The sequence below is a fragment of the Rutidosis leptorrhynchoides genome, chromosome 1 (genome assembly GCF_046630445.1).
Source record: "Rutidosis leptorrhynchoides isolate AG116_Rl617_1_P2 chromosome 1, CSIRO_AGI_Rlap_v1, whole genome shotgun sequence".
In the NCBI taxonomy this organism is placed as follows: domain Eukaryota; kingdom Viridiplantae; phylum Streptophyta; class Magnoliopsida; order Asterales; family Asteraceae; genus Rutidosis; species Rutidosis leptorrhynchoides.
The window spans coordinates 600,909,718-600,936,421 of record NC_092333.1 but is presented as its reverse complement, the minus strand read 5'-3'; the positions used below and the strand labels follow the sequence as shown (position 1 = coordinate 600,936,421).

The 26,704-nt window shown below is 37.9% G+C and overlaps 1 protein-coding gene across 4 annotated transcripts in view; it reads right to left on the bottom strand.

The window, feature by feature from the left end:
- LOC139884068 (uncharacterized) overlaps nt 1–26,430 on the bottom strand; it is a 117,997-nt gene extending 91,567 nt beyond the window's left edge. The window contains exons 1-7 of one of the 4 annotated variants that reach the window (XR_011771881.1): nt 26,375–26,430; nt 26,165–26,271; nt 25,761–25,887; nt 25,548–25,677; nt 25,366–25,471; nt 25,191–25,297; nt 24,764–24,858 (exon numbers count right to left, since the gene is read on the bottom strand). Coding sequence is in view for 1 of the 4 variants with exons in the window: in XM_071868156.1 (XP_071724257.1) it covers nt 25,433–25,471; nt 25,548–25,677; nt 25,761–25,887; nt 26,165–26,174 (306 nt within the window). In the remaining 3 variants the exon portion in view is untranslated. Of the gene's footprint in view, nt 1–24,763; nt 24,879–25,036; nt 25,332–25,365; nt 25,472–25,547; nt 25,678–25,760; nt 25,888–26,164; nt 26,272–26,374 lie in introns of those variants that run through there. The other 3 variants (XR_011771880.1, XR_011771879.1, XM_071868156.1) reach the window with 3 other exon arrangements.
- Between the last annotated feature and the right edge of the window lie 274 nt (nt 26,431–26,704).

Sequence of the window (26,704 nt, the reverse complement as noted above, 5' to 3'; positions counted from 1 at the left end):
TGGCATGACAAGGAATTCATAACTACCGTAACGAGTCCGGAAAGCGGTTTTGGAGACATCTTCCCCCTTAACCCTTAATTGATGATAACCCGAGCGGAGATCGATTTTCGAATATACACAAGACCCTTGTAGTTGATCAAAGAGGTCATCGATGCGAGGAAGAGGATATCGGTTCTTAACCGTCAATTTATTTAGTTCACGATAATCAATGCACATTCGTAGGGATCCGTCTTTCTTTTTAACAAACAAAATCGGAGCGCCCCAAGGTGAATGGCTAGGTTGGATAAAACCACGATCAAGTAGTTCTTGGATTTGACTTTGCAATTCTTGCATTTCGGATGGAGCGAGTCTATATGGTGCACGTGCTACGGGTGCGGCTCCCGGAATAAGATCGATTTGGAATTCAACCGGTCGATGAGGCGGAAGACCCGGCAATTCGTCGGGAAATACATCGGAATAGTCACTAACAATTGGCACATCATCGATGGGCTTCTCATCGGACTCGACTTTCTTAACGTGAGCAAGGATCGCAAAACAACCCTTACGGAGCAGTTTTCTAACTTTAACACACGAAACGAGGTTGAGTCCGGTGCAACTCTTATCGCCATAGACGATCAAAGGTTCACCATTCTCGATAGGAATTCGGATTGCGTTAAGATCACAAAGAATGTGAGATTTCGTTTTGGCTAACCAATTCATACCGATTATTACATCAAAGCTTCCTAGTTCCATGGGTATCAAGTCAATTTCAAATTCCTTACCCAAAATGTTTAACGCACACCCCCGGTAATATGTGTTGGCACTTAATAGTTTCCCGTTAGCCACTTCAATGGTATAAGTGGTATCTAATGGAAGAGGTGGAGTGCTAAAAGAATGAGTCAAAGTCTTGGATACAAAACATTTATCGGCACCCGAATCGAATAAACAGGAGACATAAGAATTGTTGAGAAGAAACGTACCCGTGACTAGTTCAGTGTCATCCCGGGCTTCCTCGGTGTTGATGTTGAAAGCTCGGCCGCGCGTATTGGTGTTATCTTTCCTTTTCGGGCATGCATTTCTATAATGACCCGTTTGACCACATTCGTAACAAGTGCCCGTCTTTGGTGCATTGGGCCACTTTCGAGCAACGGGAGTGGCACTTTTACATTCGTTGGCCTTATGACCAACTCCTTGGCACCGGTGGCAAATTAACTTGCCACATTCACCAAAGTGATGTTTGTTGCATTTGTTGCAAAGAGGTAGGTTCCCGGCATAACCCTTCTTGCCGTCGGAAGTGAAAGATTTCTTGGCAAAGTTGTTGTTGCTTGATTGGGAGGGTTCCCACTTTCTTTTGTTGCCGCCCGATTTATCCTCGGCCTTAGGTGCCGGAACTACGATTTCGTCAACCGTTTCAATTAGTTGGCGAGCCATGTTCATAGCGGCTTGATGAGTAGTGGGTTTGGATGACATCACCCCTTGTTTGATGCTTTTTGGAAGACCGAGCATGTAGAGCTCAATCCTTTGAGATTCGGGGTTAACGAGATTAGGACACATCAAGGATAGTTCGGCGAAGCGTTGATTATAAGCTTTAAGATCGTTTCCGACCGCTTTCAAAGCTCTTAGTTCTTCCTCAAGCTTTCGGGTTTCTTCGCGCGGTAAATATTCAACAATCATCTTTTCCTTTAGATCGGCCCAAGAGAGGGCATGAGCTTCATCGGTACCCACCGATTGAACATAGGTGTTCCACCATGTTAGAGCAATTCCGGAGAAAGTGTGAGTGGAGTATTTGACCTTGTCTTGGTCCCGACAACCGCTTATGCTAAAGACGGCTTCCGTTTGCTCAAACCATCGGGTGAGCACGACCGGTCCCCCGGTTCCATCAAAAGTGTGAGGTTTGCACCCCATGAAAGCTTTATAGGAGCATCCCTCGTTTGAATTTCCGGCTCCATTGTTGTTGTTATTGTGGTTGTTGTGGTTGTTATTATTATTGTTGTTGGATGAGTGACCGGCCATGGCCGCATCTACGGCGGTGGCTATCATCCGTTCAAGAGCTTGTTCGGGAGTTTCATTGCGGCGTACACGACGAGGAGCCATTGTTCCTTCAAGACACAAGAATATCATTGATTAGTATTCTCAATAATACTAACCGTGATATAGAATAAAGATAAAGAGAAGTTTTTCCTCGACTCGCCTTAAATTCTTTATGTTATAATGTCGGAACGTTCATATGAGTCACCGTAATATAATCCCGGAAATTATATTACCCTGATTCATATGTGCATTCGACATCATTTCATATAGTCAAGGTGGCGCGTCAATCAAATTAAACAACGTGAGGTTAAGATGAGCTAAGAGTAGATATGAGTAGAAGCGTTCGAGTATAAATGCACAAGTAGTCAAGTAATTCCTACTTCAAGTCTATATGCCGGTTGTAGTCTAGACTCACTAATGTACCCTATGACTCGGGGTTGACACCAATGAACTCTAAATCCCTACAACCAACGCTCTGATACCATCTGTAGCGACCCGACCAAATCATGTTTGACGGCGCCGTCTACTTAGGTCCCGTTACGTGGTCATAAGTCTTTAAGACAAAGTTTGACCAAAATATGTCGCCTTCATTTCAAAATAAAGATTGTTCCCAAAGTTTACAAGAATTGTTCAACCAATAGTTAAGTTACAACGTTATAATGCGAATGAAATCTAGGCGACACGGTTTAAAGTAAAGTCAAAAGACGCCCCATGAAATGCACATATACTCGACATCCAATGCAAGTATCAAATAATGAGCGGAAGCATGTATCATGTATCGTTCAAGGACCTGAGAAAAACATAGAAATCTGTCAACGAAAACGTTGGTGAAATCATAGGTTTAAGTAAGTAAGTACAAATGAACCACAAGATTTGCATCAATGAAATAATAGTAATACATTCCAAAAGTTTTTTTCACGAGCACCCAATTATCAATGCTTAACATTTCCTTCCATTGAACCCCATCACTTAGTGCTAGAACATACACTGTTTCTCGAAAATATATTTCATTCGTAAACGGTAGCGAACCGTTTGAATGAGGGTTTGTCAAACCCATATGGATCCATACAACATAAGTTCTCGCTTACACCCGGCAAGTGTAACTAATGATAATCGAATTGAGGATTTTGTTCTAAACTCGTATGTAGAATGTTTGTTTTCCTGTACTTGTGTTCACTTAGTAAAGAAATGTTTATGTTTTCTCATCCCAAATGTAAGTTCAAAAAGAGTAAAAGTGGGACTATGATCTCACCTTGTATGCACGAACCAAAAAGTACTTCGACAAGTAAACGTGCAGTAACAATGCTAGTCTTGACCTAAACAAATAGGTTGTATCAATAACGAAAGTCACGAGGGGTCAAAGTTGTTCAATTAGTCCTATGGCTCAATACGACTCGATTACGAAGCATGTGAAGCAAATAGTCAAGTTTCATGCAAGGTACACGTATAGAAACAAGTTAGAAAGATTACATAAGTAATTGGTCAAGTTTGATTAAAAGTCAAACTTGGTCGGGTCAAAGTCAACGAAAAAGTCAACACGTTCGGGTCGGGCCTCGAACGAATTTTCTGAAGTTTTTAATCATATATAAGCATGTTGGAACAAGTCTCATGTGAAACGGAGGTCTAGAACGTCCCAAACATTTTTCGTTAAATGACAACCAAAACAGCCCACTTTAGGCTTATGGGACGGCGTCCCAAAAGGCCTAGACGGCGTCCCACTTTGAAGGGCAAGACGGCGTCTTGGACCCCTAGACGGCGTCTAGGTTTGAAAGTCAGGACGTCGTCCTGGGTATTGGGACGGCGTCTTGGCTTGTTTCCAGACCCTGGTTGCTGAAACTCCTAAGTGCACGAGTCCAAACATAAACCAACACAAATTACAACCCGCAAACATTCAAGACATGTATTTTATATCACCGGAAAGGTATTTTGACGAGGAACACAACTATGCACTTATCATCAATCAAACTTTCGCATACAACAACCAAAAACCGCATTTAGTGACCCTCATTCAATGCATATAAGTCATAAATGCTATTTAATGATTCGGTAACCAAAAGACATGAACAATATGCCGTTTCGAAGGTAATTAAGCATACAACACAACCTAATACTTATAATTAACACTTCATGTCATTTAATGCATCAAAATCCATTCCTAGTTCATGAAACCCTAACCAAAAGTTACCAAATTTCATAATCAAGTTTAAGAGGTTTCTTTGATCAATCTTTACACCATAATGAAGCTAGTAACACTAGGAACAAGATTAAAACATGAAGTCTTAGCATCTAACAACACATGAACACTTAAAACTCAAGATTAAGCATGTTAACTTTCCATATGAACTAGTTACTCCAAAATATCAAAAACGAGCATACAAAACACATAAACAAACTAGACTTGAGCCATAGATACTAATTAACAAACTTATAACTTAAAAATCTCAAGAACACAAAGATTAGTGATTTAGAAAGTTACCCAAAATTGATGAAACCGGTATGAAATCGAAGAGGAGATCACGAGGAGTTCAAATATGTATTTTGTTTGGCAAGAAGATCACTAGCTCGGTTTTGGATGATGAATCTTTGTTCTTGAAGTTGAGAGGAAAAGTTGAAGTATTAAGAAATTGGAAGAGATGAATGAATGGATAGAATGAGAGTTTGACTCTTTGACCTAGTCACAAGTTTCAACATTTGGCAAGATTGGTCCCTCAACTTAAATCGGGTGCGGGAATTACCTAACAAGATAATTCAAACGCATATTAACGAGATGTGTTATAAACATCTAACGGAACTTAAATAGTTAAACGGAAAAGTTGACGGAAAAAGGCGGGATGTTACAAACAACTCGCGGCTGTACATAACACTTTCCACGTCTCGAATTTGAAGAAATGTTTTGCTAAAGAAGATCTCACTATTCAGTTAGATGAAATCCAAATCAACGAAAAACTTCAATTCATCGAAGAACCCGTCGAAATAATGGATCGTGAGGTTAAAAGACTTAAGCAAAACAAGATACCAATTGTTAAGGTTCGATGGAATGCTCGTAGAGGACCCGAGTTCACCTGGGAGCGTGAAGATCAGATGAAGAAGAAATACCCGCATCTATTTCCAGAAGATTCGTCAACACCTTCAACAGCTTAAAATTTCGGGACGAAATTTATTTAACGGGTAGGTACTGTAGTGACCCAAACTTTTCCATGTTTATATATATTAATTGAGATTGATATTTACATGATTAAATGTTTCCAACATGTTAAGCAATCAAACTTTTTAAGACTTGATTAATTGAAATAGGTTTCATATAGACAATTGACCACCCAAGTTGACCGGTGATTCACGAACGTTAAAACTTGTAAAAAAACTATATGATGACATATATATGGTTATATATATAGTTAACATGATATTATGATAAGTAAACATATCATTAATTATATTAACAATGAACTACATATGTAAAAACAAGACTACTAACTTAATGATTTTGAAACGAGACATATATGTAACGTTTATCGTTGTAACGACATTTAATGTATATATATCATATTAAGAGATATTCGTACATCATAATATCATGATAATATAATAATTTAAAATCTCTTTTGATATTATAAACATTGGGTTAACAACATTTAACAAGATCGTTAACCTAAAGGTTTCAAAACAACACTTACATGTAACGACTAACGATGACTTAACGACTCAGTTAAAATGTATATACATGTAGTGTTTTAATATGTATTTATACACTTTTGAAAGACTTCAATACACTTATCAAAATACTTCTACTTAACAAAAATGCTTACAATTACATTCTCGTTCAGTTTCATCAACAATTCTACTCGTATGCACCCGTATTCGTACTCGTACAATACACAGCTTTTAGATGTATGTACTATTGGTATATACACTCCAATGATCAGCTCTTAGCAGCCCATGTGAGTCACCTAACACATGTGGGAACCATCATTTGGCAACTAGCATGAAATATCTCATAAGATTACAAAAATATGAGTAATCATTCATGACTTATTTACATGAAAACAAAATTACATATCCTTTATATCTAATCCATACACCAACGACCAAAAACACCTACAAAAACTTTCATTCTTCAATTTTCTTCATCTAATTGAACTCTCTCAAGTTCTATCTTCAAGTTCTAAGTGTTCTTCATAAATTCCAAAAGTTCTAGTTTCATAAAATCAAGAATACTTTCAAGTTTGCTAGCTCACTTCCAATCTTGTAAGGTGATCATCCAACCTCAAGAAATCTTTGTTTCTTACAGTAGGTTATCATTCTAATACAAGGTAATAATCATATTCAAACTTTGGTTCAATTTCTATAACTATAACAATCTTATTTCAAGTGATGATCTTACTTGAACTTGTTTTCGTGTCATGATTTTGCTTCAAGAACTTTGAGCCATCCAAGGATCCATTGAAGCTAGATCCATTTTTCTCTTTTCCAGTAGGTTCATCCAAGGAACTTAAGGTAGTAATGATGTTCATAACATCATTCGATTCATACATATAAAGCTATCTTATTCGAAGGTTTAAACTTGTAATCACTAGAACATAGTTTAGTTAATTCTAAACTTGTTCGCAAACAAAAGTTAATCCTTCTAACTTGACTTTTAAAATCAACTAAACACATGTTCTATATCTATATGATATGCTAACTTAATGATTTAAAACCCGGAAATACGAAAAACACCGTAAAACCGGATTTACGCCGTCGTAGTAACACCGCGGGCTGTTTTGGGTTAGTTAATTAAAAACTATGATAAACTTTGATTTAAAAGTTGTTATTCTGAGAAAATGATTTTTATTATGAACATGAAACTATATCCAAAAATTATGGTTAAACTCAAAGTGGAAGTATGTTTTCTAAAATGGTCATCTAGACGTCGTTCTTTCGACTGAAATGACTACCTTTACAAAAACGACTTGTAACTTATTTTTCCGACTATAAAAATATACTTTTTCTGTTTAGATTCATAAAATAGAGTTCAATATGAAACCATAGCAATTTGATTCACTCAAAACGGATTTAAAATGAAGAAGTTATGGGTAAAACAATATTGGATAATTTTTCTCATTTTAGCTACGTGAAAATTGGTAACAAATTTATTCCAACCATAACTTAATCAACTTGTATTGTATATTATGTAATCTTGAGATACCATAGACACGTATACAATGTTTCGACCTATCATGTCGACACATCTATATATATTTCGGAACAACCATAGACACTCTATATGTGAATGTTGGAGTTAGCTATACAGGGTTGAGGTTGATTCCAAAATATATATAGTTTGAGTTGTGATCAATACTGAGATACGTATACACTGGGTCGTGGATTGATTCAAGATAATATTTATCGATTTATTTCTGTACATCTAACTGTGGACAACTAGTTGTAGGTTACTAACGAGGACAGCTGACTTAATAAACTTAAAACATCGAAATATATTAAAAGTGTTGTAAATATATTTTGAACATACTTTGATATATATGTATATATTGTTATAGGTTCGTGAATCAACCAGTGGCCAAGTCTTACTTCCCGACGAAGTAAAAATCTGTGAAAGTGAGTTATAGTCCCACTTTTAAAATCTAATATTTTTGGGATGAGAATACATGCAGGTTTTATAAATGATTTACAAAATAGACACAAGTACGTGAAACTACATTCTATGGTTGAATTATCGAAATCGAATATGCCCCTTTTTATTAAGTCTGGTAATCTAAGAATTAGGGAACAGACACCCTAATTGACGCGAATCCTAAAGATAGATCTATTGGGCCTAACAAACCCCATCCAAAGTACCGGATGCTTTAGTACTTCGAAATTTATATCATATCCGAAGGGTGTCCCGGAATGATGGGGATATTCTTATATATGCATTTGTTAATGTCGGTTACCAGGTGTTCACCATATGAATGATTTTTATCTCTATGTATGGGATGTGTATTGAAATATGAAATCTTGTGGTCTATTATTATGATTTGATATATATAGGTTAAACCTATAACTCACCAACATTTTTTGTTGACGTTTAAAGCATGTTTATTCTCAGGTGAATATTAAGAGCTTCCGCTGTTGCATACTAAAATAAGGACAAGATTTGGAGTCCATGTTTGTATGATATTGTGTAAAAACTGCATTCAAGAAACTGATTTCAATGTAACATATTTGTATTGTAAACCATTATGTAATGGTCGTGTGTAAACAGGATATTTTAGATTATCATTATTTGATAATCTACGTAAAGCTTTTTAAACCTTTATTTATGAAATAAAGGTTATGGTTTGTTTTAAAAATGAATGCAGTTTTTGAAAAACGTCTCATATAGAGGTCAAAACCTCGCAACGAAATCAATTAATATGGAACGTTTTTAATCAATAAGAACGGGACATTTCAAACCCAATATTTTAAGAGACCTATCCGGAGACATGATTGATGAAATCTTGTCTAGAGTCGGTCAGAATTCTTCGGCACAACTATTTAAGGCGAGATCAGTTTGTAAGACATTCGAAGAACGTTCCAAGAATGCCTTGGTTTATAAAAGGCTTTCGTTCGAAAGATGGGGGATATCACATTGGGAAATCCATAAGTTACGATGTGTTTACTTTGACGCATATATTGCGGGGAACCCAAATGCTATTTTACGCAATGGGTTAAGAAATTATTTTGACTCAATATATCCGAATATTGGACTTCGTGATTTAGAAAAAGCGGCTAACATGCAACATAAAGAAGCATGTTATGCTTACGGATTAGTAATGTTCGCTTCTCACCAAAGTGAGAACAAGAACATCGGGCTACAACTATTAAACAAAACGTTCCCACAAGTGACGGAGTCGGTAATTGGGGTAAGAAATGAGGTTTTTAGATTGTTACGGGACTGTTGGACATTACGTAACCCTCGTCCCTTTGACGACGTTACAACACGCTGTCTTATCAACGGCCATAACGGTTATGTTCCACAAGACCAAGGATGGGAAGTAATCCTAGTAAAACCAGAATGCATGACTTGTTTCTGGACGTATGAATTACGTGTCTTTATTGCCTTTGCTGAACGACTTGTGTACTAGCTAGAATTATCTTCACAACTATCTTGTATCAAAGTTATTGTGTGCTATATTTCATGCTTTATGTAAAATAAGCGGTATTGTAAGTTTGTAAAATATTGTATAAAAGTTTGAACGCGAAATATTATTATAATCAGTTTTTCATATAGAATTGTAGTAGTCGAATTGTATATTAGCTACTAAGTATGAACTTAACGGGTAGGTACTACCCGAATTTAAACTTATAAAACGCTAATATGAAGAAAAAGCGTTTATAAATGAGTTCATATTATGCTACGAAATACTATTAACTACTCTTAATATTCTGTATGATTAACTTGTTCCATTTGACTATTTTGAAGGAAATGGCACCGACTACTCGACACACCGTGAATATGAATGAAGAGGAATTCCGTACTTTTCTAGCTTCAAACATAGCCGCAGTACAGGCTGCGCTACATACCAACAATAACCTTGGATCTAGCAGTACAGGAAATCGTGTAGGATGCACCTACAAAGAATTCACTGCCTGCAAACCTTTGGAATTTGATGGAACCGAAGGACCGATCGGATTGAAACGGTGGACCGAGAAGGTCGAATCGGTGTTTGCCATAAGTAAGTGTACTGAAGAGGACAAAGTAAAGTACGCTACGCATACCTTCACAGGTTCTGCGTTAACATGGTGGAATACCTATCTAGAGCAAGTGGGACAAGACGATGCGTACGCACTACCGTGGTCAGCATTCAAGCACTTGATGAACGAGAAGTACCGTCCCAGAACCGAGGTCAATAAGCTCAAGACAGAACTTAGAGGGTTACGAACCCAAGGATTTGATATTACCACGTACGAAAGACGATTCACAGAATTGTGCCTATTGTGTCCGGGAGCATTCGAAGATGAGGAAGAGAAGATCGACGCATTTGTGAAAGGATTACCGGAAAGAATCCAAGAAGATATAAGTTCACACGAGCCCGCCTCCATACAAAAGGCATATAGAATGGCTCACAAACTAGTGAACCAGATTGAAGAAAGAATTAAAGAACAGACTGCTGAAGAGGCCAATGTGAAGCAAGTCAAAAGAAAGTGGGAGGAAAACGATGATAAGAATCACCAATACAACAACAACAGCAATTACAACAATAATCGCAACAATTATCCCAACAATCGCAACATCAATCGCAACTACAACAAACGGCCCAACAACAACAACAACAACAACAACAACTACAACAATCATCCCAACAACAATAATAACCGCAACAAAAACAACAATCAGAAGCAGCTATGCCAAAGGTGTGAAAAGTATCACTCGGGGTTCTGCACCAAATTTTGCAACAAGTGTAAAAGAAATGGTCATAGCGCGGCGAAGTGTGAGGTCTACGGACCAGGGGTTAATAGAACGAAAGGAACAAATGGTGTCGGAACGAGTAATGGCGGAGCAAGTAGTGTCGGAGCAAGTTATGCCAATGTAGTTTGTTATAAATGTGGAAAACCGGGCCACATTATTAGAAATTGCCCGAACCAGGAGAACACGAATGGACAAGGCCGAGGAAGAGTTTTCAATATTAATGCGGCAGAGGCACAGGAAGACCCGGAGCTTGTTACGGGTACGTTTCTTATTGACAATAAATCTGCTTACGTTTTATTTGATTCGGGTGCGGATAGAAGCTATATGAGTAGAGATTTTTGTGCTAAATTAAGTTGTCCATTGACGCCTTTGGATAGTAAATTTTTACTCGAATTAGCAAATGGTAAATTAATTTCAGCAGATAATATATGTCGGAATCGAGAAATTAAACTGGTTAGCGAAACATTTAAGATTGACTTGATACCAGTAGAGTTAGGGAGTTTTGATGTGATAATCGGTATGGACTGGTTGAAAGAAGTGAAAGCAGAGATCGTTTGTTACAAAAATGCAATTCGCATTATACGAGAAAAAGGAAAACCCTTAATGGTGTACGGAGAAAAGGGCAACACGAAGCTACATCTTATTAGTAATTTGAAGGCACAAAAACTAATAAGAAAAGGTTGCTATGCTATTCTAGCACACGTCGAGAAAGTACAAATTGAAGAAAAGAGCATCAATGATGTTCCCGTCGCAAAAGAATTTCCCGATGTATTTCCGAAAGAATTACCGGGATTACCCCCACATCGATCCGTTGAATTTCAAATAGATCTTGTACCAGGAGCTGCACCAATAGCTCGTGCTCCTTACAGACTCGCACCCAGCGAGATGAAAGAACTGCAAAGCCAATTACAAGAACTTTTAGAGCATGGTTTCATTCGACCAAGCACATCACCGTGGGGAGCTCCTGTTTTGTTTGTCAAGAAGAAAGATGGTACATTCAGGTTGTGTATCGACTACCGAGAGTTGAACAAACTTACCATCAAGAACCGCTACCCACTACCGCGAATCAATGACTTATTTGATCAACTACAAGGCTCGTCTGTTTATTCAAAGATTGACTTACGTTCCGGGTATCATCAAATGCGGGTGAAAGAAGATGATATTCCAAAGACTGCTTTCAGAACACGTTACGGTCATTACGAGTTTATGGTCATGCCGTTTGGTTTAACTAATGCACCAGCTGTGTTCATGGACCTTATGAACTGAGTGTGTGGACCATACCTTGACAAGTTTGTCATTGTTTTCATTGATGACATACTTATTTACTCAAAGAATGACCAAGAACACGGTGAACATTTGAGAAAGGTGTTAGAAGTATTGAGGAAGGAAGAATTGTACGCTAAGTTTTCAAAGTGTGCATTTTGGTTGGAAGAAGTTCAATTCCTCGGTCACATAGTGAACAAAGAAGGTATTAAGGTGGATCCGGCAAAGATAGAAACTGTTGAAAAGTGGGAAACCCCGAAAACTCCGAAACACATACGCCAGTTTTTAGGACTAGCTGGTTACTACAGAAGGTTCATCCAAGACTTTTCCAGAATAGCAAAACCCTTGACTGCATTAACGCATAAAGGGAAGAAATTTGAATGGAATGATGAACAAGAGAAAGCGTTTCAGTTATTGAAGAAAAAGCTAACTACGGCACCTATATTGTCATTGCCTGAAGGGAATGATGATTTTGTGATTTATTGTGATGCATCAAAGCAAGGTCTCGGTTGTGTATTAATGCAACGAACGAAGGTGATTGCTTATGCGTCTAGACAATTGAAGATTCACGAACAAAATTATACGACGCATGATTTGGAATTAGGCGCGGTTGTTTTTGCATTAAAGACTTGGAGGCACTACTTATATGGGGTCAAAAGTATTATATATACCGACCACAAAAGTCTTCAACACATATTTAATCAGAAACAACTGAATATGAGGCAGCGTAGGTGGATTGAATTGTTGAATGATTATGACTTTGAGATTCGTTACCACCCGGGAAAGGCAAATGTGGTAGCCGATGCCTTGAGTAGGAAGGACAGAGAACCCATTCGAGTAAAATCTATGAATATAATGATTCATAATAACCTTACTACTCAAATAAAGGAGGCGCAACAAGGAGTTTTAAAAGAGGGAAATTTAAAGGATGAAATACCCAAAGGATCGGAGAAGCATCTTAATATTCGGGAAGACGGAACCCGGTATAGGGCTGAAAGGATTTGGGTACCAAAATTTGGAGATATGAGAGAAATGGTACTTAGAGAAGCTCATAAAACCAGATACTCAATACATCCTGGAACGGGGAAGATGTACAAGGATCTCAAGAAACATTTTTGGTGGCCGGGTATGAAAGCCGATGTTGCTAAATACGTAGGAGAATGTTTGACGTGTTCTAAGGTCAAAGCTGAGCATCAGAAACCATCAGGTCTACTTCAACAACCCGAAATCCCGGAATGGAAATGGGAAAACATTACCATGGATTTCATCACTAAATTGCCAAGGACTGCAAGTGGTTTTGATACTATTTGGGTAATAGTTGATCGTCTCACCAAATCAGCACACTTCCTGCCAATAAGAGAAGATGACAAGATGGAGAAGTTAGCACGACTGTATTTGAAGGAAGTCGTCTCCAGACATGGAATACCAATCTCTATTATCTCTGATAGGGATGGCAGATTTATTTCAAGATTCTGGCAGACATTACAGCAAGCATTAGGAACTCGTCTAGACATGAGTACTGCCAATCATCCACAAACTGATGGGCAGAGCGAAAGGACGATACAAACGCTTGAAGACATGCTACAAGCATGTGTTATTGATTTCGAAAACAGTTGGGATCGACATCTACCGTTAGCAGAATTTTCCTACAACAACAGCTACCATTCAAGCATTGAGATGGCACCGTTTGAAGCACTTTATGGTAGAAAGTGCAGGTCTCCGATTTGTTGGAGTAAAGTGGGGGATAGACAAATTACGGGTCCGGAGATTATACAAGAAACTACCGAGAAGATCATCCAAATTCAACAACGGTTGAAAACCGCCCAAAGTCGACAAAAGAGCTACGCTGACATTAAAAGAAAAGATATAGAATTTGAAATTGGAGAGATGGTCATGCTTAAAGTTGCACCTTGGAAAGGCGTTGTTCGATTTGGTAAACGAGGGAAATTAAATCCAAGGTATATTGGACCATTCAAGATTATTGATCGTGTCGGACCAGTAGCTTACCGACTTGAGTTACCTCAACAACTCGCGGCTGTACATAACACTTTCCACGTCTCGAATTTGAAGAAATGTTTTGCTAAAAAAGATCTCACTATTCCGTTAGATGAAATCCAAATCAACGAAAAACTTCAATTCATCGAAGAACCCGTCGAAATAATGGATCGTGAGGTTAAAAGACTTAAGCAAAACAAGATACCAATTGTTAAGGTTCGATGGAATGCTCGTAGAGGACCCGAGTTCACCTGGGAGCATGAAGATCAGATGAAGAAGAAATACCCGCATCTATTTCCAGAAGATTCGTCAACACCTTCAACAGCTTAAAATTTCGGGACGAAATTTATTTAACGGGTAGGTACTGTAGTGACCCGAACTTTTCCATGTTTATATATATTAATTGAGATTGATATTTACATGATTAAATGTTTCCAACATGTTAAGCAATCAAACTTGTTAAGACTTGATTAATTGAAATATGTTTCATATAGACAATTGACCACCCAAGTTGACCGGCGATTCACGAACGTTAAAACTTGTAAAAACGACATGACGATATATATATGGATATACATATGGTTAACATGAGATTATGATAAGTAAGTATCTCCATAAGTATATTAACAATGAGTTATATACATATAAACAAGACTACTAACTTAATGATTTTTAAACGAGACATATATGTAACGATTATCGTTGTAAAGACATTTAATGTATATATATCATATTAAGAGATATTCATACATGATAATATCATGATAATATAATAATTTAAAATCTCATTTGATATTATAAACGTTGGGTTAACAACATTTAACAAGATCGTTAACCTAAAGGTTTCAAAACAACACTTACATGTAACGACTAACGATGACTTAACGACTCAGTTAAAATGTATATACATGTAGTGTTTTAATATGTATTTATACACTTTTGAAAGACTTCAATACACTTATCAAAATACTTATACTTAACAAAAATGCTTACAATTACATCCTCGTTCAGTTTCATCAACAATTCTACTCGTATGCACCCGTATTCGTACTCGTACAATACACAGCTTTTAGATGTATGTACTATTGGTATATACACTCCAATGATCAGCTCTTAGCAGCCCATGTGAGTCACCTAACACATGTGGGAACCATCATTTGGCAACTAGCATGAAATATCTCATAAAATTACAAAAATATGAGTAATCATTCATGACTTATTTACATGAAAACAAAATTACATATCCTTTATATCTAATCCATACACCAACGACCAAAAACACCTACAAACACTTTCATTCTTCAATTTTCTTCATCTAATTGATCTCTCTCAAGTTCTATCTTCAAGTTCTAAGTGTTCTTCATAAATTCTACAAGTTCTAGTTACATAAAATCAAGAATACTTTCAAGTTTGCTAGCTCACTTCCAATCTTGTAAGGTGATCATCCAACCTCAAGAAATCTTTGTTTCTTACAGTAGGTTATCATTCTAATACAAGGTAATAATCATATTCAAACTTTGGTTCAATTTCTATAACTATAACAATCTTATTTCAAGTGATGATCTTACTTGAACTTGTTTTCGTGTCATGATTCTGCTTCAAGAACTTCGAGCCATCCAAGGATCCGTTGAAGCTAGATCCATTTTTCTATTTTCCAGTAGGTTTATCCAAGGAACTTAAGGTAGTAATGATGTTCATAACATCATTCGATTCATACATATAAAGCTATCTTATTCGAAGGTTTAAACTTGTAATCACTAGAACATAGTTTAGTTAATTCTAAACTTGTTCGCAAACAAAAGTTAATCCTTCTAATTTGACTTTTAAAATTAACTAAACACATGTTCTAGATCTATATGATATGCTAACTTAATGATTTAAAACCTGGAAACACGAAAAACACCGTAAAACCGGATTTACGCCGTCGTAGTAACACCGCGGGCTGTTTTGGGTTAGTTAATTAAAAACTATGATAAACTTTGATTTAAAAGTTGTTATTCTGAGAAAATGATTTTTATTATGAACATGAAACTATATCCAAAAATTATGGTTAAACTCAAAGTGGAAGTATGTTTTCTAAAATGGTCATCTAGACGTCGTTCTTTCGACTGAAATGACTACCTTTACAAAAACGACTTGTAACTTATTTTTCCGACTACAAACCTATACTTTTTCTGTTTAGATTCATAAAATAGAGTTCAATATGAAACCATAGCAATTTGATTCACTCAAAACGGATTTAAAATGAAGAAGTTATGGGTAAAACAAGATTGGATAATTTTTCTCATTTTAGCTACGTGAAAATTGGTAACAAATCTATTCCAACCATAACTTAATCAACTTGTATTGTATATTATGTAATCTTGAGATACCATAGACATGTATACAATGTTTCGACCTATCATGTCGACACATCTATATATATTTCGGAACAACCATAGACACTCTATATGTGATTGTTGGAGTTAGCTATACAGGGTTGAGGTTGATTCCAAAATATATATAGTTTGAGTTGTGATCAATATTGAGATACGTATACACTGGGTCGTGGATTGATTCAAGATAATATTTATCGATTTATTTCTGTACATCTAACTGTGGACAACTAGTTGTAGGTTACTAACGAGGACAGCTGACTTAATAAACTTAAAACATCAAAATATATTAAAAGTATTGTAAATATATTTTGAACATACTTTGATATATATGTATATATTGTTATAGGTTCGTGAATCAACCAGTGGCCAAGTCTTACTTCCCGACGAAGTAAAAATCTGTGAAAGTGAGTTATAGTCCCACTTTAAAAAATCTAATATTTTTGGGATGAGAATACATGCAGGTTTTATAAATGATTTACAAAATAGACACAAGTACGTGAAACTACATTCTATGGTTGAATTATCGAAATCGAATATGCCCCTTTTTATTAAGTCTGGTAATCTAAGAATTAGGGAACAGACACCCTAATTGACGCGAATCCTAAAGATAGATCTATTGGGCCTAACAAACCCCATCCAAAGTACCGGATGCTTTAGTACTTCGAAATTTATATCATATCCGAAGGGTGTCCCGGAATGATGGGGATATTCTTATATATGCATCTTGTTAATGTCGGTTACCAGGTGTTCACCATATGAATGATTTTTATCTCTATGTATGGGATGTGTATTGAAATATGAAATCTTGTGGTCTATTATTATGATTTGATATATATAGGTTAAACCTATAACTCACCAACATTTTTGTTGACGTTTTAAGCATGTTTATTCTCAGGTGATTATTAAGAGATTCCGCTGTCGCATACTTAAATAAGGACGAGATTTGGAGTCCATGCTTGTATGATATTGTGTAAAAACTGCATTCAAGAAACTTATTTTGTTGTAACATATTTGTATTGTAAACCACTATGTAATGGTCGTGTGTAAACAGGATATTTTAGATTATCATTATTTGATAATCTACGTAAAGCTTTTTAAACCTTTATTTATGAAATAAAGGTTATGGTTTGTTTTAAAAATGAATGCAGTCTTTGAAAAACGTCTCATATAGAGGTCAAAACCTCGCAACGAAATCAATTAATATGGAACGTTTTTAATCAATAAGAACGGGACATTTCAACACGAAACATAAAATGCAAGTTTTCTAAAGGTACGAAAGGACATTCGAAAAACCGGAACCGGGACATAAGTCAAGTGATGACGTACGACTTATCGGAACAAAAATTACAAATCAACTATGCACGGGAATAAAATATAATATATAATTAATTAATTTAAATTATATATTATATATATATATATATATTATTTAATTATATCGACAAGCATTAGGACAAAATTATGTGAGCTGGAAAAATGGGCCATGCGATCGCATGGCCAATGGCCTTCAGAACCATGCGATCACATGGGGTCTGGGGACAGGCCACACCTATAAAAACTCGATCATTCTGCTTCTGTTTTAACATATATTACTCCGTATTTATTTTATGTATTATTATTATTATTATTATTATTATTATTATTATTATTATTATTATTATTATTATTATTATTATTATTATTATTATTAATAAGATTATTATTAATCTTATTATTTTTATTATTAAAGTTATTATTTTTGCGATACAAAAATAATAATGTACATATAATATTACGACGGAGTGCTGTCCAAGTAATTTTCAAAACGAGTTTCCGAGCGAGCTAGAGCTAAGGAAAATATGGGTTATTACTAAGGAGGTTATGGGTAATGTTCGGGGGTATTTTTGTGAATCAAACCTCGTGTTTATCATCTCCGATTCGTCTACGTGCTTTCCTGCAATATTGTATATCAATATAAAACAGTGAGTTCATTGATCCCTTTTTCTACATATTTTTGGGCTGAGAATACATGCGCTGTTTTATAAAATGAATACAAAAACTAAAACTGATTTGAGTGAGTTTCATTTGCTCCCTTTTTAATTGCTTTTGCAATCTATATTTTTGGGCTGAGAATACATGCACTTTATTTTAAACGCAATGGATACAAGTACATACTAAATTCTACACCGAGTTTGAACCGAAAATTCCTTAGCTTTGGTAACTAGTAATTGCCGGTTATAAGAACTGGTGGGCGCGAGTAGTAGTATATCGATCCATAGGGCTTGATATCCCCGTTCGAGCTAGAGCACTAGCATTTTAACGGACGTATGCTATTTGAGAAGCGTACACGTTGGTTTGCGTGTATTATTAAGATGATTATACAAAGGGTACAAATTATATATACGTTAAGTTTAGTTACCAGGGTGCTCAATTTCGTAGAATATTTTGATAAACGTTTCTGGATGAAACAACTGAAATCTTGTGATCCACCTTTATATACAGATTATGCGAAACACTAAAACTATGAACTCACCAACCTTTGTGTTGACACTTGTTAGCATGTTTATTCTCAGGTTCCTAGAAGTCTTCCGCTGTTTGCTTATATGTTAGACAAGCTATGTGCATGGAGTCTTACATGGCATATTTATCAATGAAACGTTGCATTCACCAAATCATCACCATGTATCTTATTTTGACTGCATTGTCAATGGAAGTACTATTGTAAACTATTATTTACGGTGATTGTCTATATGTAGAAATCATCAGATGTCGAAAACCTTTGATTTAAATATTCATTTATGGTGTGCCTTTTCAAAAGAATGCAATGTTTACAAAACGTATCATATAGAGGTCAAATACCTCGCAATGAAATCGATGAATGACGTGTTCGTCCATATGGATTTGGAGCGATCGTCACAGCGTACAAGGGTTATCACCAAATCTTAATGGCTGCGGATGATGAGGACAATACTGCTTTCCATACGCCGCAAGGTATTTACTGTTATACGAAGATGCCCTTCGGATTAAAAAAACGCAGGTGCAACCTATCAGCGCGTAATTGATGCGGCGTTCAAACACCAAATTGGTAGGAATCTTGAAGCGTACGTTGACGACCTGGTAATTAAGAGCAACACTGAAGAAGAAATGCTCGCGGACATCCTAGAAACATTTTCGTCTCTACGCATGATAAACATGAAGCTTAACCCGCTCAAATGTAGTTTTGGGGAAGAGGAAGGCAAGTTTCTAGGTCATTTGGTGACAGCGCGGGGAATCAAGGCAAATCCCAAAAAGATTGAAGCCATTGATAGTTTACCATCTCCGAAGACAAAGAAAGACGTGCAGAGTCTAACCGGGAAGCTTGCGGCAATCACGCGGTTTTTGTCGAAGGCCGCAGAGCGACAATTGCCATTCTTCAATACTTTGAAGAATTGTTTAAAGAAAAAAGACTTCGTGTGGACTCAGGAAGCAGAATCAGCCTTTCAGGAGATGAAGAAGGTGCTCGCTGAATTACCAACACTCACCGCGCCAGTATCAGGAGAAACGCTTACGCTGTATCTTGCAGCATCGAAAGAGGCTATCAGCTCGGTCCTTATCGCAGATCGCGAAAAGGTAATCCACTTTTATTTACATGCATTATTTATTTCGCAGAAATATAACGCTGAGGTTTTCTCAGACGCAAATGCCGGTCTACTTCGTAAGCAAGACGCTGACATCAAGCGAAGTAAACTATTCACCAATAGAAAAGCTAGTATTTGCGCTAGTCCACACGGCACGGCGTTTGCGCCGGTACTTTCAAGCACATCCAATCGTGGTTCTAACTGATCAACCGATCAAACAGGTTGGTACATGCCTAATTTGCGGCAATGTCCGGGGTTACCGCATTGACTAACGCAATCATTTTTCTTTCAGGTGTTACACAAGCCTGAGATTTCTGGCCGAATGGCTAAAAGGGCAGTTGAGTTAGGAGAACATGAAATAAATTTTTCTTCGCGCAGCGCGGTTAAGGGTCAAATACTTGCGGATTACCTAGCAGAGTTACCTGCGGATGTCAAGGCATTAGCAGAACATCAAGATACGCCTGCACCAACTATGTCACCATGGGAGTTATACACCGATGGTGCCTGCAGCGCAGCTGGCGCGGGTGCGGGTGTAATTTTAACTGGTCCAGATGGCGAAGGGCATACATATGCGCTACGGTTTAATTTTGCTGTTACGAACAACGAAGCAGAATACGAGGCTCTGTTAGCGGGTATGCGTATTGCGCATAAATTGAATGTTAAAATTCTGCACGCTTATGTGGATTCAAAGATGGTATGTAGTCAAGTCAGCGGGGACTTTGAAGCACACGACATTGCCATGCAGCAATATTTATCGCTTTTTCATAACCTCGCTGACCAGTTTGAAGCTTTTCAAATCTCCCACGTAATGCGGGGGCAAAATAAGAAAGCGGATGCGCTTAGCAAATTGGCCGCTTTGGCTTTTGATCATCTGGGGAAGAAAGTTCTTATAGAAGAACTGCATGCAAAATCCATCGTGATGCCTTTGGTAGCACCTGTCGAGGAATCCAGCTCAACATGGATGACACCCATTATTGCTTTCCTGCGGGACGGCACATCACCTACGGACTCCGTTGATGCGAAGAAGGTCCGCACCAAGGCACCACTATATGCCCTTGAGGGTGATGTCCTATATCAGAAAAATTATTTAGGGCCGCACTTAAGGTGTATTGGCCCGAAAGAGGCAGAGGAGGTTATACGCGAGGTGCATGAAGGTGCATGCGCTCTTCATTCGGGGCACAGGTCTATTGTGTCAAAAATTATGCGGCTAGGTTATTATTGGCCCACTATGTACGCAGATACCGCGCGAATAGTTAAGCAATGTGAATCTTGCCAAATACATGCACCCATCAGCAGGGCACCTGCGCATCCTATGATACCGGTCTCCTCACCGTGGCCATTCTGCAAATGGGCAATTGACATAGTCGGACCATTTCCAAAAGGCTGAGGTAATATTTTTATTTTATACCGTATGCTATTTACGTCAGTATCTTACGCATACTCTGCACACGCAGGAAACATCAAATTCTTGATTGTTGCAATCGACTATTTCACGAAATGGGTTGAAGCACGACCGCTGGCGACAATATCAGGAAAAAGGGTGCGTAATTTTGTATAGGAAGACATAGTTTGTCGATTCGGTATACCAAACGAAATTGTTAGTGATAATGGTACGCAATTTGCGGGAGATCCTTTTCGCGGCTGGTGCGCGGAGCTTAATATTAAGCAAACTTTTACATCCGTTGCGCATCCGCAGGCGAACGGCCGGTGCGAAGTCACCAACCGGGACATTGTGGCTGGAATCAAAGCTAGGTTGGGCCATGGTAGAGTTGGTTGGGTGGACGAACTGCCAAAGGTTTTGTGGGCGCATATAACAACGCTCAAAGCAAGCACTATTGAGACTCCGTTCAGTTTGGTCTATGGATCAGAAGCTGTTGTGCCCGCAGAAGTTGGGGTACCAACGTTCCGCATACAGAATTTTGACGAACAAAATAACTCAGAAGCTTTGCGGGAAAATTTTAATCTGCTTGAAGAACGCAGACTCTCTGCGGCGGTAAACGAAGCCAATAACAAAGTACTACAATCAGCGTGTGCGGGGACTTAGTTTGGCGTCAGAATGACGCAAGTCATGCGGAGGATACTGGAAAATTGAGCCCCCGCTGGGAAGGTCCGTATAGGGTAGCAAAAGCAAGCAACACCGGGACATACCATCTCGAGACATTAGATGGAAAACCTGTGAAACGCACTTGGCACACGACATTGTTGAAAAAATGTTATATGTAGCTGGATGGACCTGATCACTCCAATTTATTTTAGCACATTATTTTTTCTATGTATTTTCCGTCCGTTTGGATGTGTCGCGGTTGTAATCATTATTAATGCCAATTGAATATTTACTCGCGCATACTTTTATTGTTTATTTCTTTTTGTATGCGGTTCCTGCCTACTTAAGGGGTGTCCTCTAGCACCCGTGCGGCAGAAGCCTGTTTGGTTACAAGGCTAGACATTAACGACAGGCGAAGGGAATTGGTTTTCCCCTAGCCAAGCGCCACGCAGACTAGATGGCTGCCAAGTCGACTTAAAAATACAAGCATTGGTTTGCTTGTGCGTAATTACTCTCGCATTGGTTTGCGTGAGGAACTCTTAAGCATAAAAGAATTGGTTTGTTTTTAGTTGCGTTGCTTACCATACAGCTAAAGTGCACCCCTAGTACATGACAAAGCAATAACGCAGTAGCTTTTGAGTCTAAGTTGTTCAAGGTAAAATCACTAACGTATTGGTTTATTTTACGCAGTACCTGATCATACGCATAAGTTTTGGTTAACCCTAGTACATGACAAAGCAATAACGCAGTAGCTTTTGAGTCTAAGTTGTTCAAGGTAAAATCACTAACGTATTGGTTTATTTTACGCAGTACCTGATCATACGCATAAGTTTTGGTTAACTATGCGCATGGGCATGCGGTTAATTCTTTGTTTTGATTCGCGGTATATAAACAAATTAATACACTACGCATGCATAACACGATAATAATATACATAAAGTTATTAAAAATGGTAATTGTTTCAAACGCCTGCCCATCACGGGACTTAAGGCCCAAATATTGTATTTACCATTGTCTGCCTAAGCATAGGACTTACGGCGCTAACTATTACAACCTCCTAGTAATCCTCCTTGAGGAACCCATCAATCGACATATTAGGGTCCGCTGCAAACGCATTAATTAGGGGGATCGGGATGGCAGTGATGGCTTCTTCCGCTTCCAAGAGCACCGCAGCCGTACCATCCTTCAATTTTTTCTGCACGACGTCGGGGTATGGCGGTGTGAGCCCGCAGGCTTGGATCACTTCTAGCACTGCCTTGTTGATTTCGTGGTCTTTAACCGCGTCAACGTAGGCGTTGAACTTGTCGGACACAGGCCCGGAATCCATCACCTTCTGCGCAATGGTAGGAAGAGCGGTGCGAAGCTTTGTCAAGTCTGCCTCTGCTAGCTCGCGGCCCGTCACCGCATCATCCTTCTCCCTTGTAACCTTTTCCAGCTCCACCCGCAGACGCTCAGTCTCCCCTTTGGACTGGTCAACCGCCCCAACCAGCTCGCGGTTTTTCTTTCTCTCTTCAATCAATGCGGTTTTGGTTTCCGCCGCGGTTAACTCTACCGCCTTGCGCGCTTCTTCCGCGGCGTCCCTGTCTTTCTTAACCTGCTCAACCCCCGCTTGCAGCAGCCCTAATTCTGTTTCTTTCCGCACGGCCACTTGATACAGGTTAGTGGAACGGCGGGCTTGATCCGCAACCATGCCAAAAAAGACAAGGCCGTTTTGAATGAAGGCGTTGAGCGCCTGATTAAATGGCAGTGCGGCTAGTTGGTTGCGGAACTCAGCCGGGAAGATTTGTTGCAGGAAGGCGGATTGCTCTGCGGCGTTTTCCGCCGATGACTGGGTGAGCTGCGCCAGGTTCGCCAATCGAAAACTGCCGTGTGGCGGGGTTGGTGTAGACTCAGAGTCAAGGTGTATCGTCTTGTCCTTTGACTCGGAGGTAGCTTCAAGGTCCGGATTGACCCGCTGTGGGGTGTGATGCGTCTCTTCAGCATGCTCTGCGTATTAATAAATGGTTAAATAAATGCAAACTTAAGTATGCGGTATGCGCGAAAGCAGAACTCTTACCAGAAGATGGGGGAGGTAGATCCGCTGAACGGGGTTCGATGGGAACGAAGTTGTCGTTCCGCTTATCCTCCCTCAGCTTGGGAGTGAGTTTCTTCTTCTTCAGTTGGGGTTGGGAGGCTTCGGCGGCCTTGCGCTTATTACCGGAGGTGGCAGGTGCATTCTCGCCAACATTCTCCTGCTCCAACTGCTGATTCACATTCTGCTTGCAGAAGGAAATGCCCGCAATCTCCTCCGCAGTCAGTACTTTCTTCATCTTCATCTCTGCAAACATGCACGCATGTGTTAGCAAATATAAATAGCAAACTGTTATGTTCGTATCTAATGCCTTTGTTCCCGGAACAGCGATTACTTGGCTATCAAGTGAATATCTTTTCCATAATTACATCCGTGATTCGGGGGAGTTTGTTATGGAAAGGATTGACATTATCTCGGATGGTTCTAGAATTAGGGTTTGCCTATATATACAAACCCTAACTATCATTCTAAACATCATCACGTTACGTAACCATCATCTGCTACACGTCTTACGTAACAACATCATCTAGCATCTTCTCACGGTTAACAGGTTAGTTTCTTGATTAACTAGCACCTACGACCTTATTTGGGGCCTTTTAATCGACGATCGTCATTAAAAGGTGGACTTAATCACTTGGCCACCCCGCCATCATCATGTCGGCCGGGGTTATTCACGGTAGCCAGACCGGAGAGCCTCGTTCTAAGATCCTTAAACCCCACTAACGTATTGAGCAGACATGTTGAGCCCTATGGTAAAAATATGCATGATCAATCAATAAAATCATAGGAATTAGAAGCATTTAAAATAAACTTTTGGAGACTCTCAACCCATTTGACATGTTTAATATTCAACTAATTTTTGAACATAAATCGTTTGACTTCATTAACCAAACCTAAATCAGCACCCTTAAAAGTAAATGAGTCAAAAGGAACACCTATAATTATTAGAGTTATAGACAGAAAGAGGGATTTCATTACCTTGCTTCCATATTCAGATAATTTCTTGATGAACTACTTTGAAGCTTTTTTCACCCCCATTGAAATATGTACTGATGAAGATGCAAGCTCATTTTCTGGATCACGGAAGTCAGTTCTTTGAACCATATAAACATAAACATGAATATTATTGAAATGTATGTAAATTTACAATCCACCCCAATCTTTAAAAACACACACTCAAGTGGAGACTCTTAAAAACACACATTAAAAACACACATTAATATTAAAGGGGTTGAAAGTTGAAACTACCACCTTTCAAGTTATTCAACCAAAATTGACTACGGAATTGAACGACGTACAGGGAAGGAAGAAAAGAACAGAGGTTTTCATGCGATAAATTAAATAAAATGAATGAACCGACAAAACCACCATATCACATCAAAAAATCAAACAAATATAAAGTTACCTGATGAAGAAAATAAAACGATAAGCAACAATAATGATGGCGACTGTTGGAGGTTTATCGCTCAAACCCTAATCATTACCCCAAATCGAACAATCGATTTTAAAAACCTAAAAGAGTAATCATTCATCAGAATCGTAAAACCTGAAAATCAAAACATAAAATAAGAAATACTAACCCGTTATTTTCAAATGACGATTATTCAACATCAAATATTGATCCAACAAACCTACCAGTAAACGATCTTAGATCCTGATTTTGCGATTGATTTGTGAAGCTTCCGACTGGATAAGTAGGACCTTATAAATGAATATTCATACATGTACATGTTTATTTGTATATGTATAATAAGAATATTACCTCCCTTAAATGATTAAGGTCATCAAGAACATACGCCTCCGGATTGGTAAGCTTGTCAAACACTGTTTTTACTTTGGTTTCAGCTTTGAGCCACGTCAGCTGTGATATCCTCGTCATTTTCGTCACAGTCCTGCAATTACATCGAAATTGATTGGAAATTCTTATTCATAGTTTTAACATTTATGAGAAAATTTTATTTAAGATCATAAATACATATGCAGGTGTGTAGAGAGTTGCTGGTGTAACGTCTTTGTTAATCTATCATCAACAGCCAAATAACTGATCCATCCTTTACGTTTTCTAGACAGTAGAACACCATGTATGCAGTAAACTGTATAGACTAATGACAATGGAACATTAATCAGTATAATTATTTACAAAAGCAATTGTAATGTCTATAATATTCATTCAATACAGATTCACAAATGTGGGTCCAGATTTGTATATACATATATATTTCCAGTTAACATACGAAGTAATTTATACCATATCAAAAAAAGTATCAAAAACAGCTAATTGATTCATAAACGATTACCAAAATTATTGTTTCAAAACTAAAAAGAAAAAATAATTGTTTTTTGGTCAAAATTAGGGTTTTGAATCATGAATATGGGTACCTTGAAACATCGCTTGAAACAACCGATCCTCATCACCTTCAAAAGATAAATATTACACATGATAATATATCTCGTCAATCGATTTTCGACATAATGATCGATTCAACCTGTTCATGTAAATTGTTTCTACATCATTCTACCATTTAACCAACCATGTTAATGCATATTGGCCCTTACAAAAAAAAAAAAAAAAATCCTAATTTGAGGTACCTTCGATGGTTGGAATCAAATCGTCACTCCACATAATAGATAATAGATGATTCGATGATAATTTTAGTTAATTTGGTCAATTAGGGTTTGAAAGAAGGGTGTAAGGTTGAAGATGAAGCTTGATTTCGAGTTTGAAAAACGATGGAAACAATCGATACTGATTGATTTACAAATTTCTACTTTTAGAGATGATAGATCGTATGAACAGAGCAATTGGTAAATGGATTTTGCAGCATGTTTTTATTGATGAAGGTTAATGAATGAATCGAAAACATGATTCGCAGAGACTGTATGATCGAACGGATGGAGGGAAGTGTGATGGAACCCCTA